The following is a 17,901-nucleotide window of genomic DNA, read 5'->3' as shown; positions in this document are numbered from 1 at the left end:
GATTGTCTATTTCAGTACTAGACTGTGGGTTTTTGAATAGCCTGCCACTAAGCCTGAATTTCCATTTAATTACATGTTATTATTCCTGGCAGTCTTTTCAAAACAGCTTCAATAGCAACATCATGCTATGTTACATCATCACATTCAAAGGATGCCGATCGGCCCGGTTTGAATTCCAACTGAGAAATCACACTGGACGACAGTAACACCAGACCCTCATATCGCAACACAGAACCTTTATTTTTGGGAGCCTTTTTTTGCCTTTATTTGACAGTACAGTGGAGAGAGACAGGAAACACGTTGAGAGAGTTGGGGAGTGACATGCTCACTCTCACTCTAGCTTTTTGAATGTTTTTGGGACATTGTACGCAAAACCAAAGCTGACATTCTTGCACTTTCCATCAATAATGAGGTATTTTATTTTTTTTACGATTAATGTATCCCCTACAACCAAGTTGGCACTTCTTTTCTGGCATATGATGTTTTTTGTATTATATTTTGTTACAATTTTGCATTGCATGTACATTGTCAATATAATCATCTTATCTTACTATGTTTACTAAGTTTCTAAGTAGCATTAATTAAAGTAGATTTCTCCCTAAGGTAGCTTTGGTGTAGTTCATCATCTTCCACAGTGAAGTAATTGGTACCTTGCAAAGCTATGCTTTCAAAGTAGCTTCCCTTGTAGATCACAGAAGACTGGGTGTCTTTTATAATGCTGTTTTAATCTTTAATGACAATTCACCCATATACAGTGTAAAATGGATGACCTTTGGATCTCAATAACGTTTAAGCTGGAAGATGTTCTACAGTGCCACATATGAATCTGAACAAGGACCTTGCACAACAAAACTCAAACCTTAACTTAGCTTCAAAACTGGAATAAGCGGGAATACATGTTTTATATCAAAATATATCTCAACATATCTAGGACTTTTCAAGTGATCTGTATGATCCCAACCCACACAATGAAATAAGAAATCCTATCTCAAACCCAGTGGATTCACTGGGGTCCAGCTGAGTGATATTTATGCCCACATAAATGTCACATTCTCCTACATTTGCATGATAATCTGTCTGCATGAATTAAAGGTTATGAACTGTACCATTTGATATGTTAAACTTGTCTTCTCTCTATGATGCAGGTACTGCCAGGGCAGCACCTTACATAGAGGTCATAGTATTAAAAACATGACCCACTCTAGAAATGTGTTAGCGAGTGGAAGAGAGAGTGAGACAGACGATGGATGGAAAGAGAGGCTAATTTTTATACTCGGTAACTCGATGAGAATATGCTTATTTTTCTCTAGTGAGACAGAAGTATAAATTAGGCATCAGAATGAACGTATACAGAGTAGTACACAGACAATTAAAAAAAGTGGTTCTCAAATATCCAGGTCCCTAATCACCCCCACACCCAATTAAAATTGAGGCCATGTTTGAGGCTGTGTTGCTTATATAATTTAGAAAACATCTAATTGAATGCCAAATAACATATTTTATATCAAACTGGACTTGATAAAAAAAAGGAAACGAACAATATTCGGTTACTGCATTGTCTATTTCTCGCTTCAAATATTTTCTAAAACTTTCTTGAGAGCAATGTTTAGCTGTAAACGACACCATGTGTTTGTTTACGTAGCTGCCATGTTGGGTATGGCAAATCAAGCAGTGCAGATTGATATGAGCAGGTGCTCTGAGCCTTTGATTAGACAGTTATTGAGCTCAGCTGGTCATTATTCAAAAATAACACACAGCTGAATTCAGTGATTGACCAATCAGAATCAAGCTTTCAACCAAGCCGCGTAATAATTAGTCTTAAACAACTGCTAGGATTATAAATTGGACACAAAGAGCAATCAAAAAGTGATCATTCGTATGCAGGTACCAAACAACTTACTTTACTTATGCCTTACAGCTTACACCCCTACTGGGGAATAGAGTTCTCGGTCACTGGCGTTATTTCTCTCTGCAACCAGGTGTATCCCAGTCTCTTGGTGTCTGCCTGGATATCCCGCCGCCAGGTGCTTTTTGGCTGGCCTCTGTTTCTCTTGCCTTCAGGGTTCCAAGTCAGAGCCTGTCTGGTGGTGTTTGACACTGGTTTGCACAGTGTGTGCCCAATCCATCTCCATCTTCTTCGTCCAATTTCGTCTGCTGCTGGGAGTTGTTTTGTCTTCATCCTCAGATCATTAATGCTGATCTTGTCGGGCCAGTGTATTTTCAGGATTCTTCTGAGACATTTGTTGATAAAGGTTTGCACTTTATTTATTGTGGTCTTTGTCATTCTCCATGTCTCTGCCCGGGCCATAAAGCAGGACTGATTTTATGTTGGCGTTGAAGATTCCGATTTTTGTTGTTTGCTGTATCTCTCTAGAGCGCCAGATGTTCTTGAGCAGTAGAAATGCTGTCCTTGCCTTGCCTATCCATGCTTTTACATCCGCACCCACTACCCTGCCTGTTGATGATACTCCCCAAGGTGAAGGACTCTACCTCTTCTAGTATGATTGGTTCTGCACTGGTTCTATTTATCCTCATGGTTTTTGTTTTTCCCTTATGGATGTTAAGTCCTACTTGTGAGGAAGTCTCTGACCAAAAAAAGTATTTTGGTCTTGCATCTAATAATGACTATTTTACAGTAGTGCCAGGTCATCTGAAAAGTTTAAATCATATAGCTGTGTCTATAATGTCCACTGGATTCCATTCTTTCTTTGTTCTGTTGTTGTTCTCATAATCCAGTCAATGACTTGTAAAAACAAGAATTGGGGTAATAGACAATCCTGTTTGATCCCGGTGTTGATCTCGAACTGGTTTGTGAGCAACAATAACAACAATAACAATAAAAGACATGTTGGTATTAATAATGGAGTGTGACATATTGTATCATTAATACATAAAGTGAATAAATAAAATGGTCCCCTTAAGTTGTTAGGTATGGTGGTATTTGTCACTGTACATTTGCACATACATGAAATTTGTCCTCTGCATTTAACCCATCCTAACTATTAGGAGCAGTAGAGATGTGCCACTAATACGAAACCTGGGGAGCAGTTTGGGGGTAATTGTCTTGCTCAGGGACACTTCAACACATAGACTGGGCGACCTTCTCATTACCAGACCGTCTAGGACTCAGCTATATCTGCCGTTGTTGCGATTTCGTTGACCCTTGTGTATTTTGTTTTTATTGTCAGCAGGCTGATGTAGGGTAAAGACCAGAACTTTAAATTCACAACACCATGCAACAAGGCCCAAGGGTTGCTAGGAGATGTCAATCAAAATGGCCTCGAGAGGAGGCTGGGAGCTTCCTGTCATAGACCATTTAAAGGAAAATGTAATTTGTGGCACATTTGAGCAATACAAACACAAAGTATTTCGGAATGCTGAATCTCCTCAGGTTTGCTTTGTGGCTAGGTGACATGTACGACTCGACCTATCCATTGTTTTCTTACCGATTATTTTACTAATCATTTTTCGATTAAAGGTGCTGTATGTGATGGCTGTTTTGTTAAAAAGTTAAAGACATAATGTGTAATAAATAATTTATACATATTCTACACTGCCATCATTCCTCTCATTTACATTTATTCTCATGATGTTTTGGAAGGCAGACTGACAAGACAGCAGACATCAAGAAAACAGGCCTGCATCCACTTCCGAATATTCATTAGAATATCTGCACATTGAAAATAAATACCCATGAGTATGCTCATTGTAACGCGTGTGTCTGTGTGCATGTGCGTGTGCGTGTGCGTGTGCGTGTGCGTGTGCGTGTGTGTGTGCGTGTGCGTGTGCGTGCAGGTGCGTACGTGCTGCCGTAAGTGCGTGGGTGCATGCGTGCTTTCTTGTGTGCGTCAATGGTCACAATCAAGGTCAGGCTTAAAATGTCACAATTGGTCATATCTCAATAACACAGAAACATAGAACTCAATAACACAGAAACATAGAACAAGGTACGTATAGACACAGGAAGAGGTGTTTCTCACCATTGTAGGAGAGGCGGGGCTTGCTTAGACACATGATGAAGTGAACTTCCATTTCATTGGATGCCACAGACTTGGAGCAGACAGGACACTTAAATCCTAGGAAGAAGAGCAGAGAACAGATCAGGCCAAGCTAACAGTGGAAAGGCAGTGAAGTACTCACTGCTAATCACGGCAGTGTCGCGGCCAATAAGAGCGGGTCTAGAAAACGCTGCTACCATATGGAATTTTTCACTAACTCATGGAGTTAATATGAAGGCTGAATAATATGTCGCGACGCGCAAAAGTAGGCTACTCTACAACAGGGGTTCCCAAACCTTTCCATGCCAAGGACACCCAAATAGCCATAGCCCCTGGCTGCAGCCCCTCTACTGCAAAATGGCTTTAAAAAAAGCAGAAAGAGCAAATTGTCAGTGTCAACAGGAAATATGGAGATCTGTGTGTGTGTGTGTGTGTGTGTGTGTGTGTGTGTGTGTGTGTGTGTGTGTGTGTGTGTGTGTGTGTGTGTGTGTGTGTGTGTGTATATATATATATATATATATATATATATATATATATATATATATATATATATATATTCATTTAATATTTCCCTCTCCAACAGGCCCCACTTAAGAATCACTGCTCTACTACACTAAATCAGTTATCTCAATGCTGATTACTGTCCTGTGACTATACCTAGATATCGTTGTTTGTACTGTAGGACTCCATCCAATCACAAAGATCAGACATTGTGGCTTCCAAACCAAACGTAAGTGTATCTCTTGCGTGATATTCTCTTTTTTCCATCATTCATTATCTTTGACACTTTGACCCTGTCAATCATACAATATCCCTCTCTTTCTCTTTGCTGTTTGAAAACATTTCAGTTGTCCCCTCCTGTGCTGTTCGGTTGGGGCCCATTAGCCCTAACTGTATTAGTTTAGCACATAACAGCTAATTGGATTGACCGCTGGGCCACATGAGTTGAGTTTACATCACACTGCTGAAAACAGACATTGTGTCAGATAATACCAGTCAAACAAGCAGCCATCCAACATTTGTAGTGCAAATCAGATTGGCCCCATTGACTGCCACGCAGTTACATTTTATCAATGTTTGTTATGAGCGAGCCAAGCCATGCATTTCAATGTTATCTTGCAAAGAGACAGGTAAATAACACTGCGACATTTAGCGGGGGAAATAACATTGCAATCCTCAAATGCATTAACCACTTAAGCACAGTTTTTTACATCTATAAAGACATACCAAAACAGAGACACCAGGTTGAAAGGGGTTGACTATGCAATATTGGCTTTATTATTAAATCATGCTAGATGGTCTCTCTGTGATTGCAACACCCAATTTCTTCTTAACTAGGGTGTGAAAAGATGGGATCATGATTTGAGGGGATAAACAGAGAGGCAGACAGACAGGGGCTGACAACGAGACAAGTGGGTATAGCAAGATAAATCGTTTCATTATTAGACTGATACACAGATGGACAGATAGAAAGATATACTGTTCATGTACAGAGTCAGATACTGTACATATAACCACACATCTAGGGATGCAACAGTTAATCAGAATAATCAATTTAATCGATTATAAGAAATAGTCAATAATAGAAATAATCAATATTTGCAGCCCTATATAACCACACATCAACTCTGGCTTTTTCTCTCTCATGAACACACCGTCACAGACACACATAATATCACCACCATCACCACCACCACCACCACCACCACCACCCAGCCCCCCACCCCCCCATGGCAGCTGACCCACTTTTCCCCTGGCTGCTATTTTCAGATACTCCATAGGGACATACAGAGGGAGAGATAGAGGAAATGAGTGAAAAAGAGGTGCAGAAGAAAGGTGAAAGAGTTCAGGCATTCTAGGAGAGATGGAGGGTTATCATACTGCACGTGGGTCCAGTAGGGGACATGATGTGTGTTTGAATGTGTCAACGTGTGTGTGTGTTCTGTAACTTTGTTTTGTGCGTGTTTGTCAACTGAACTCACAGAGCACCACAAAAGTTCCTCGGGGACATTTTATATATTCAAGCGGCGCATAAGGTTAGATAGGTACAAAAATAAATCACCGGATTGGATCATAAATTAATTAAAGTGGTACTGTATGTGTGTATGTGAGAGAGAGAGAGAGAGAGAGAGAGAGAGAGAGAGAGAGAGAGAGAGAGAGAGAGAGAGAGAGAGAGAGAGAGAGAGGGCATGCAAGGAGTAACATACTCAAGGGGATCTGGTTTATGCTAAACTGGCACTTTTCGCTTGTCTCTGATTTCTTCTCTCAACTCTGAGTTACTGTCTTCAAGTCAAATTTGTTTCTTAAGCAACCTGCCTGGTTAAATTACTGTAAATGTGCACATTGTGCATATTTCCGTGTGTGACATGTGTGCAGTTTCAGAGTGATGTTTCGCGACCATGCTCTTCTTAGAGCATGGGCTCAAAATGTCACTCTGTAACTGAAAAATTAAAAATAACTGACAAAGGGAGCTATAGTGTGCGGCTCCACCTTTTTATTTGATCTCAGTTCACTTCGGGGCCAGCACCAGCCTTCAAGGGGTCGGGTGTGCGCGTCTAGTCTTTGATGTTGGATGTCTTAATATCTACATCACATATTTACTACTTGTATGCACACTCTCTCACACACACACACACACACACACACACACACACACACACGCACACGCACACGCACACGCACACAGCGCACGCACGCACGCAGGAGTCACATTCAAATTTGAAACCACTGTCGAATTGTCCCATGCCATTCTCACTCAGCACAATCACGCACACAAACTAATTGTATTCATGCATGCATGGTACATACAGTGTGTGTGTGTGTGTGTGTGTGTGTGTGTGTGTGTGTGTGTGTGTGTGTGTGTGTGTGTGTGTGTGTGTGTGTGTGTGTGCTCGTGCACATGTGAGAGAGAGAGAGAGAGAGAGAGAGAGAGAGAGAGAGAGAGAGAGAGAGAGAGAGAGAGAGAGAAAGAGATATTAGATTTTTTCTTCTTCTAGCCGGACTCTTCCATTCCATTCTTCCGAGTCCAGTCCAACATTTAATAATCAATATTACCAGTGTTGGGCAAGCTTTAAGCTTTCTAGCTAAGCTACAAGTTAAAAAAGTTACTGAGCTACACTAAAAGCTCTTTCAAAATAAGTTGCTAGCTACAATGCATGTTACTTAGTAAAAGTAGCTGAAGCTACTTTGAACTTAATGCAGTTGTTCGCCTAATGTGGCTAAGGAGGAGGACATTGAGTAATTGACTAAATATAAAAGCTACAAATAGTGGAGATAAAGAATTCTCTCTTGGTGTGTTGGGCAAACAGCACTAAAACTCATCTTTTTGATTGTAGTGGTATTGTAGTGTTTGCTCTAGAATGTCACAAATACAATAAATCCATATAACACACAATTCCAAACATTAAAACCTATAGAAATAATACAGCTTACATAAATATAACTCAACAACAACCATTCTAAAAGTTATATTTTATGTAAATAATGTATACACTATACAGTAATCTTCTACAAGTGTGACAGAACAAAATTGTAGAATGACAGAATTACTCCCAGAATGAGAGAAACGGCAGGCTGAACATTTTCTTTAATTTCAGTTTAACTAAATTTCAGTACAGCACAATACAACTTTATCTCTCCCCTGTGTCATGATTAGAAGGGGAATAGCAAGGCTACATACACTCAGAGTAAATGGTATCACACAGTACTATTACCGCTAAGGGCACTGAGGTCATTTTCTATAATACATAGCAACTGAACTCACTTAGCATTTTTGCAGTGCAACTCTCACTAAACCATTTTTATTATAGCACATAAATATGTGAGGAAGGGATTGTCACTGCCCAAAGGTGAAGCATGCCCTGTGACGCAAAGGTCGCTGGTTCTCAACCCCAGGGAGGCAAATAAAATAAACAGGATTACAATGACAATCAAAATACAAAAGCTAATGTTGAAAAACTAGAAAACATTGAAAAGCCACAAACTGTGAGAACTAAAACAGAAATATTGCAATCAAAATAGTAACAACGTCTGAATTAAAAACACAACAATATAACAACCCTGTCCAGCAGTCATTTTTTGTTTAAAAATGTTATATGATTTATACACTGCATTCTCCGTGTAAATGAAGAGGAAAGGCACAGGGAGTGCTATACTGTTATGTCATTTGTTGTTCAATAAATAAATAAACAAATGAATAAAAAAATATAAAACAATCTAATAACATTTCCACTTAGTCAATACTGTATGCATAGGCCTACTGTAGACTATTTGTATAGCCTCACACATTGATTAATCTATGACATTACATTAAACATATACGCAATTCTTGCACAACCCCCAGGTAATAATACCTACACCTACGTTCAATCAAGATATGAAGACGCTATGAGCGGTGACTGAGAGAAAAGCCAATACCGACAGACAATATGATTAAAACATGGATCAGACTGTCACATAATGATAAATAATGTCCACACAGCAGGCCTGGACTGTAGATAGACCCAGTCTGCAGGACGAGCCGGTTTAAATCAAACCAGTGCTTGGATGGATAATGGCTGCACAAACAACTCTCTGACCAAATCAATAGGGCCGTAAAAATCTAACTGTATTCAAACCTCGCATAAAATATCTGTGGGAGTCTGAGATGATAACTAAGGCGGAAATTAAAGTTTCGTTATTGTTTTTCTGATCCACACTCTTATCTGTATTAGCAACGGTAGACATTATGGCATATACGTGTGGATAAAGGTTGAGGAAAAAGACACACATCACAGTAGTACGGTTACACAGTGCAGTGAATGAAGGACCACACAGTGTGATAAATCACCAACACGATCCACCACACAATGCAAAAATCCGGTAAGGTGAAGACAAGGAAAGAGAGATGAAAAAAGACAAATGCTGGAAAGAAAGAAGTGAAATATGACTGACAGAGGGTCAAGAAAAGGTGCTGCATTTCATTTTTCTTTTTTCTAAAAGAATGAAAATTGCAAAAGGAGCAACAGGGAGAAAAAGGGAGCAGAAAACAAGTAAATAGAGGGAGTATGGATGAATCATGAGATTGAGTGAGGTATGAACACTGGAGGGAATGAGAGGTCAAGAGACATGAAGCAATGAGACAAAGAGGACAGAGGAAAACAGATTGACAGGAAATGTGATGGGAGGCATCTGATTTCTTTTGATTTGTAGTTGCTACCAAGTGAACATTGCTCAGTACCGCATGCTGTAGCAGCCCTTCCTGAAGTCCCTTTCTTTCCATATTACTCCAGTTCTGGTGGCACTGCACTGACTACCCAGTACTTTTTAGAGTTGTTTTTGGAACTGTTTTATTTGTTTATAAAGCGCGTAATAATAGGTTTTCCTCCACCTTCCTTTAGATATTCTCAAAGTATTTCACAAACACATTGGCGAGATGCCTTTTTTCTTATATGCCCTAAGAAAAGTTGTGGAAAACTCTATCACTTGAACTCAGAATGGCAAGCTCTCTTGGTGTTTTTAAGAATAAGTTGAAGTCCTGTCTTTTTAATCTGCTAAATCTTTTTAATCTGCTAAATCACTTTTATGTGTTTTATTATATCAATGTTCTCTTGCTCTTGTTTTCAATTGTATTGTTTAGTTATTTTTGTAATGACTATGTCTTAATTTTTGTAATGACTATGTCTTAATTTGTATGTGCGTGCGTGTGTGCGTGCGTGCGTGCGCGCATGTGTGTGTGTGTGTGTGTGTGTGTGTGTGTGTGTGTGTGTGTGTGTGTGTGTGTGTGTGTGTGTGTGTGTGTGTGTGTGTGTGTGTGTGTGTGTGTGTGTGTGTCCGTTGCTGAGAGAGAGCTGAAGCAGGTTCCCCTACTACATATTGTCCAACATTTGGTTGCATAGATTTCATATAGATAGCTTCATAGACTTGCTTGCAGTACTATCACCAGTGTTGTGTAAATTCATGTATTTTTTGTTGATATCACACAAAGATTTGGAGGCCTCCTTGAGGTAACTCTGAGGACCCCTGGGGGTCCCAGACCCCCTGCAGAAGGCCCACGCCTTAAACTGTTGCAGCTCAACATATACAAAGACTAACATACAAATGGTTGCAAGTAACATTTTAAAATAACATAACATTACAATCATACTACAGTAATTTGGAGGTTTACAATGAAGACTGTAAAGTCTCTGTCATTTGCCACCATGGGCCTTTCATCTTTTTTTATGGTAATTCTTTTACTGCAGCTTAACATGACTGCATAATTTGACAAACATTATAGTATAGTTGTTTTGTTTTCCATGTAGTTTTTTCTCATCTGACACATTCTACTGCAGGCTCCTTTACAGACTGCAGAATCAGCAATTTGACCAAATACCTCCGTTACTCACTGGAAAGAAGTGGAGCAGATGGTAGGCTGAACCAAAAAAGAGAGGAATTGTTTCTGTTCAACTATACAATGTCTTGGCGTGGGTAGGCATACTTGTGTTGGCAGAAAAAAGTCCATTGTCTAAACAGTTTTAGCTCTCAGTTTGTCCTCTTATTTTAATTCTGAAAGTGCTAGTGCGTACGCACAATGGCCATAGTCTTAGCCTGGATATTCAGTAGCCGTTCCATTCCAAATAAAGTGCGAATAGCTTTAATATGATTTATTCTACAGTATCTATTCTATCTTTTGGATTATTTTATTTTATTTATATATTTATATTTTAACACAATTTGGTTTTGACCCAACAGGGAGACCCAGCCAATTATAGATGAAACAATACGCTTAATTTAAAGGAGGACTATTTCCTGTAAAGAGATAATAAGATAGCCTTTTTGGCCAACACATCCTCTGCTCTTTACGTGCTTTTAGATAGTGAACAACAGCACCAGGTTTCACTTGAGGTTTTCTATCTATCTATCTACAGGTCTTGAGTCTCTTGACTATTTCAAAACACATTTTTAATCTTATTCATGAGAGCATCACAGCTGAGGACACATTTGTATTAATACATTTAGACCTGAGGCCAATTTTTAAAAACAGCTTCTAAATCCTTTTTAAAGTTTTCAGAAAAATGTTTATTCAGAGAATTTGAAAAAAATCCTGTAGCTATACACATAGCAACGTCTAAAATGACACAGATGCTTTCCCGGTTTTAAAGGTATTACAACGTATAGGCTTTGCCGGTCTTAATTGGTTAAATTATTGCAATAAGTGTGCATAATCCTCATAATCATGTGTATAAATGAATCTGTTGAAAAATAGCAAAAATTGCAGATCTACAAGCTCATAACGTGTTGTGAGCTTGTATATCGTCTATTTCCGCTATTTTCTAAAGTTTTTCAAGGTATAAAATTATTAAATGCATGGCCTGTTCTGGGCTATTTTGATAATGGGTACCATTTCTTTGTATATTTAAGTTATTTGCCATATTTGCCATAGTTCTTTTTAGAAAAAAACTAAAACATATGTTAGAAGCCACAATAAAATTAACACTTAACTTAACACAGTCATGCTTTCAATAAACCAAAAATCTTCTCTTTTTTTTTTTACCATTGTGAGGCTATAGCAATATTTTCATATACTTATTTATATTAGAGCTAGGTTTAGGGATACCTTCACTAACACAAATGTCTCAGGAATTAGTCATTTTCAGAAATGTAGTACAATGCCACATAGATCTATCTAAAAGGCAAGCAGAAATGTCATTTTTATGTATATGCTCCAATGTTTAAAGCCAAATAAACAATTAAATGGTTGATCGTAATTTTTTACATGGCAATTAATCGTCAACTAAATATTTTGTGATCGTGACAGGCAGCCTTAGGCACATTCTGCAGAAAGAGCTCCACTTTAACGCAAGCACAAAAATAAAAACAAGCCACGCCAGTCGAGGTTAACTAAGGACATTGTTCAAAGAAACTATCTGAGACATAGCTCTATACAGCAGACAAACCGGAGACAGACTCATCTGCAGGAGCTCCCACTGTCTCTCTGGAGGGTGTTTTAGTTGTAAGCAGTGTTGGGGAAGCTACTTTGAAAGCATAGCTTTGAAGCTTCCAATTACTTCACACTGGAAGAAGTTGAACTACAGCAAAGCCACCCAAGGGAGAGATCTAGTTTGTTAACTAAAGCTACTTAGAAAAAAGTAGTTCAAACTACTTTGTAAAAAAAAGAAAAAGATCAATTTCATCAAATTGACATAATGTAGATATGTAGAAAAAAAGTCACATGCCAGCAAGAAATGCAAATCAACTGATAATTGCAAGAAGTGTCCATTTGTTAACAGGTCAGACCTGTAGATAAACCCAAAAAAATAGCCCACTATTCTTTGGAAAGTACAAGGAATGTCAGCTTTGTTTTCTGATATATGTACATGTTCATCAGTCAGACACCTGTCTTGCAGAAACTAGACACTTGCACCCTAGCATCACTATTCTGGGGGGAACATTTTCCAAAAATATTTTAAAAAAAAAGATATTTAGTGACGAGTGACGACCCATAAAAATGGCCCATTTGGGAATCACTGGTATAGAGGGTTTAATTGGCTCGAGTCCAGCCAGACGAATGCACCATGCCCTCACAGTGGTCAGAATGAAAGAACAATGGACAAGGCTGGTCAAACTAGGTTCAATTACAATAGAGAAGCAATGCTAAAATAAAAACAAAAAAATATTCCTTTCCTGGGATGGCCCAAAATTGTTTGTAGTTCCAGTAGATAACTACACAAAATGGCAATAAAATAATGGCAATCTGGAACTTTTTTCTGTGAACAAAATATAATTTTGTCCCATCTGTATGGTAGAGCAGTGGTTCCCAAACACAGGGTCGGAACCCATTTGTGTGGTCGTGGTGGACCCATTTTTATGGGTCATGAGTAAATATATCTTTTTTTCATTTACTATTAAATACAAATACAAATACAAAAAATACATATATATTATATATTACAATTTTCTGAAATTAAACATGAATTTCATATATAGAAATTCCATATATAAAAAGCAGATCTACATGCTCACAACGCATCACTTCGCGACACGTTGTGAGCTTGTAGATCGTCTATTTTCACTAGATTGGGTCCCGGGGACATTTCTCTTTTGGGTCTTGAGCTAACACGTTTGGGAACCACTGTGGTAGAGTATGTTAATGCAATAAAACAGCAGTGGTTGGAAGTGGTTTCCCTGCTCTTCTATTGAGATATGTGTTCGTAGGAACACTACATGGTTGACGAGTGGTACCGCCTGAAGCTCAAAGCGTGATATCTCCCGGGCCCAGGCAGGCAGGGGGTTCCGTCTCACTGGTACAAATGTAGCCTCCCGGGAAGAGCATACATTTGCTGGATTGCAGCTTTAACTACTGAACCACTACGCAAACATATGAATGTAGTTGAACTACCAGCAAGCTACCAAAAACAAATAGTTAAACTCATTAAATATAATTCAATTTGATTCAATTCAATTACATGTAGTTCACTACTCCCGACACTGGTTGGCATACAAGCTAGGGAAAGATTCAGCTCCAGATGCACACACACACACACACACACACACACACACACACACACACACACACACACACACACACACACACACACACACACACACACACACACACACACACACACACACACACACACACACACACACACACACACACAAACACACACACACACACACACACACACACACACACACACACACACACACACACACATACAGATACACACGCGCGTGTGCGGTATATACAAAAATGGACATGCACAGCCTCTCCAGTCAGGCTGAAGACAGAGATTGTACCACAAAGCTACTCTGGGGTTTAGCTCTGTAACATGGCACACATTTAACACATACACAGGCACTCCAGGCAGGCAGTGTCACGCAGACTGATATGTGAGAGAGAGAGAGAGAGAGAGAGAGAGAGGACTGTCACCGTTAAAGGGGAAGTTCACCCCAATGACTTTTTACCAGCTTGCAAAGCTGGTCTATATTCAGTCACTGCAACTAGTCGTCAGTCAACTAGTCGTCTTACTTTGTTACTTTTTCCTCATTGGCAGTCCCTTAAGCTAGTGGGGAGTCCGCAATGTCTTCCCATACTCTGAACGCCGGTGTTGCGTCAACACTGAACTGCAACTGAATCAGTCAGCGCAACACGTTCACCAGAACGTCCTCTCAAAGCTATGGCATCACAACTGCCGACGGACGTTCTCTCTTCTCTGCAGAGCGCTCCTTCCGTTCTAATTACAGCGACTGGAGGTGGGGTTTGGAGGACAACTGCTTCAGAATCGCCATTATTGTTTACACACAACAGAAACCAAGGAGTATTTATTTCAAGAGGGGGCGATCATATTAAACATCCTAAACCTCCTTCCTCCACACTGGGAGGAAAACAGCATCTTAAAGTTTGATGGAATCCGTGCGAGTGCTGTGACCATTTTTCCATTACATCTATCAGTGTGACGTTGTCTGATAAGGCTATTTAGAAAGTCTATTTGATTGATGAATGGCCCAAACAACACAGTTTACCGAGACCACCCCTCCCCCATATGATGACGTTGTCAGCGCTCTATCTGATACAATAGCCTATAGTTAAATTATGATTATTAGAAACTCAGGTCAAGATTATATTACATAAATAGATTAATAAGAATGAAATTCGCTGTCTCTGAAACATCTTAAAATGTTATTTAAAACTGCAGTTTTTATTACAAGCCTAGTTGTAAGTTATTTTGGTTTATGTTTAGCCTACAGTTGTACATGTTGTATTGTTTGGGCCCAACTGCATGAATAAATCCAATAGTGAGAGGCACTTTAATTTCAATCTTGAGTTTAATAAATAATATTTTTGGTAATGCTTAGTAATGTTTTTTAGCTTGCCGCAAACTGGTATATATGACCAAGTGTTATTTCTTGTTTTCTATCAATTACTCACTCCATGATACCTTGAATTCATGCAGATATTTTTGTTATTGTCACATTCCTGATCCAATAGTCCAGTATTTGATGAATTGACAAGCAAAACTAAATATAAAACATTCGCTTATAACCTAGACAGTAGCAGTCCTTCCAGTGATTACAGTTACAGTGAGTTGTTTTGGAGTTTATACATTATTTTTAATATAGTTTACTATTTAGTGCAAGCTTGCAGGTCTGCTATTTTTGCCGCGCGACACCGTAGTGCGGCGAAGAATAAACTAGAACAAGTGCTCCTCGGAGCACAGGTCTTCACCAGGTCAGGTAGGTTATTGTGGGCCAGCAATGTTCGGAATGCATAGGCCTCCTGGTGGCGCTAAAACAGGCACGTGTAACCTTTCCCGGCAATCGGACGCTGCGTTCATGATTTGAGGCATTTTGTTCAAAGCAAACCACTCCTGCAACCTTTAGATGCATATCTTAGCCAATCAGGGTGGAATATGATCACATGACTATAGAGATCATGTGTACCGATGTGTGTGATGTTTGGACAAGTTATATCATTTTTCTTTTGTTGCAAAAATCGGCCTCCTGGTGGCGCTATAACAGGCCGATGTGAATAATTTGGGGCAGAGGTTCTGCCCTGGCATCCAGGGAGTGTGTGTATCACGTAGATCGGGCCAACGGTTCCAGAGACTAGCTGTTCACAGACAGACACACGGACGGATGGATGGACGGACAGGGTGCAAAACATAGTCTCGGCCACGCCTTCAGCCTGGTGGAGACAATTAGGCTTGATACTGATGGAAAGACTGTAGCCCAATGTATGCTCCGTCGTACGATGGTGTCGCGCTACGAAAATAGCTGACCTACAGTACAAGCTCACAACACGTCAAGGATGCGACTTTGTCATACAACGATTTGTACTTCCTCGTTCGACAAGTACGTATAAATTAGACTTGTGAGCAACTCTAATTGTGCTGACTGTCACACCCGGGGCTGTGACCTTTGATAACCACTAAGGAAATATACAGTACTTAATGTACACACAAATTGCAACTGTAAGAAACCCAGGTGAAAACAAGCAACTCACACACACACAAACAGCAGGAACGAGTAGATAAGGAAGTGGGAAATTGGAGAAAATACATAATTGTAGCTACATTAAATGTCTGTCCATAACAACTAATACAACTAATACACTGTGTCTGTATCTGTGCGACACAGATACACCACACAGTCTTTCACATGCACACACACACACAGGCACGCACGTACGCACACACACAGGTTTGTATCACAATACTTGTGAGGACTTTTTAAGGACAGCATTGAAAATAGCTTGTCGGCGTTGTGAGCTTGTTGATCAGCTATTTTACAGAGTGTGACATCGCCGCACAACTAAGTATAAAGTGACACACACACACACACACACACACACACACACACACACACACACACACACACACACACACACACACACACACACACACACACACACACACACACACACACACACACACACACACACACACACACACACACACACACACACACAGCAGATTCTGCTGACCGATCCCCAGGCACCGGCCTACCGCCGCTATGACCATAAACGGGAACCCAGGATGCCGTTGGTTCGATTACATCACAACTTACACTCCTAACACAAACTCCCTCTCTCTTCTCTCTCTCTGTCTCTGTCTCTCTCGCTCTCTTTCTCCTCTCAACAACTCTCTTTACCTTACCGGAAAGAGCAGCAGTTTCCATGGGAACAGAACAGAACGGAGAAAAAGAGAGATGGAGACCAAAAGAGGGAGATTTAGAGGAGGAGCGGGGGATGAAAAGTTGGGGGAGGAGAGAGGAGGGATGAAGCTCGGGGAGAGAGAGAGAGAGAGAGAGCGAGAGAGAGAAAGAGAGAGAGAGAGAGAGAGAGATGAAGAGAAGAAAGCAGATGAAATTTATTTGGTACTGAGTGACCTTAGACGCAGGCAGGTGAAACCGAGGGCAGTACATGGGAGAGGGGTCTGCTGTGAGAGGGAGACAGAGTTATTATACCTAGACTCCATCATACGACGAAGTATAAATTAGGCTTTAGAGAGACATAAAGGTAGAAAAAAAAACACATTGAAATCGGGCCACTGTGCCGACAGATATGCTCTGTAGTGACACTGAGGGTTAAATGGTCATGTTTTAGCTAGACAGTCCCTGAATGCCCAGCCAACCCCTCAGAGCCTAGGTTTCCTCTAGATAATTCAATGGGCCACAGTCGACTGGGTAAACAAGATGGTGACTAACACACTAGACAGTAAAATAAAGTCCTGAGTGTTCGTTTAACTGAGAGTGTCCACATGTGTACACTCTCAGAGTCAAATGAGCCCTCGGGATGTTATTGTGTAATCTGCCTGGCGAAGGACCAGAAGGGATAAATGTATCTGCTGTAACATGCAGTTAATCACTATATCATGTGATGATGGGTTATTTATTACAGTAGTTCACACAAATTGATGTAAAAAGCATTTGAATGACAACATATACTGTACATAATATATTGAACAGTAAAAATCACTGCTTGATATAAACACAATAGTCAAATAAATCTTTTTCTTTTTTCCCCATTGTGTCGCCAATTTAGTCGTTGCCAATTCAATGAATACTGCAGTCCCTGACACTGACAATTGCATTGGTGGTAGGTCCCTGCGACATACTAGCATCATGTCAGGGGGGGTGCACTTGTACATTATGGTGGGGGCCTGGGGGGGATGTACTTGTACCTCAAGCCGCCTCACGCTAGATAGGCACCTGACATATGGGCCACATTTCCCCCTTTTTCTGCCAAATGTAGTCGTTATGCCAAGTGATTCCTCCCCACACACATTTCTGTGTTGTCACTGCTAGTCGTATCCTACTGACTCACCTGCCAGTGAGGAGCCCCCACCGGGAGGACGTAGAGCCTTCGTCCTACTCCCCCCGCCCAACACTCCCCGCTGACAGGTGCCGCCCCAGCCTGTGGGAGTATGTGCAGTGACGATTA

General features: G+C 40.2%; 1 protein-coding gene across 1 annotated transcript in view; it reads right to left on the bottom strand.

Annotated features, from left to right (window-relative positions):
- Positions 1-17,901, bottom strand: part of znrf1 (zinc and ring finger 1) — a 48,054-nt gene that overhangs the window by 15,302 nt on the left and 14,851 nt on the right. Inside the window, exon 2 of the mRNA XM_084059904.1 lies at positions 3,981-4,076. Coding sequence (XP_083916030.1) covers positions 3,981-4,076 — 96 coding nt within the window. The remainder of the gene's footprint in view (positions 1-3,980; positions 4,077-17,901) is intronic.

Source organism: Gymnoscopelus microlampas (genome assembly GCF_963454915.1).
Source record: "Gymnoscopelus microlampas genome assembly, chromosome: 6".
Lineage (NCBI taxonomy): Eukaryota > Metazoa > Chordata > Actinopteri > Myctophiformes > Myctophidae > Gymnoscopelus > Gymnoscopelus microlampas.
The sequence above is the reverse complement of the archived record's forward strand: the minus strand, read 5'-3'. Positions and strand labels throughout refer to the sequence as shown.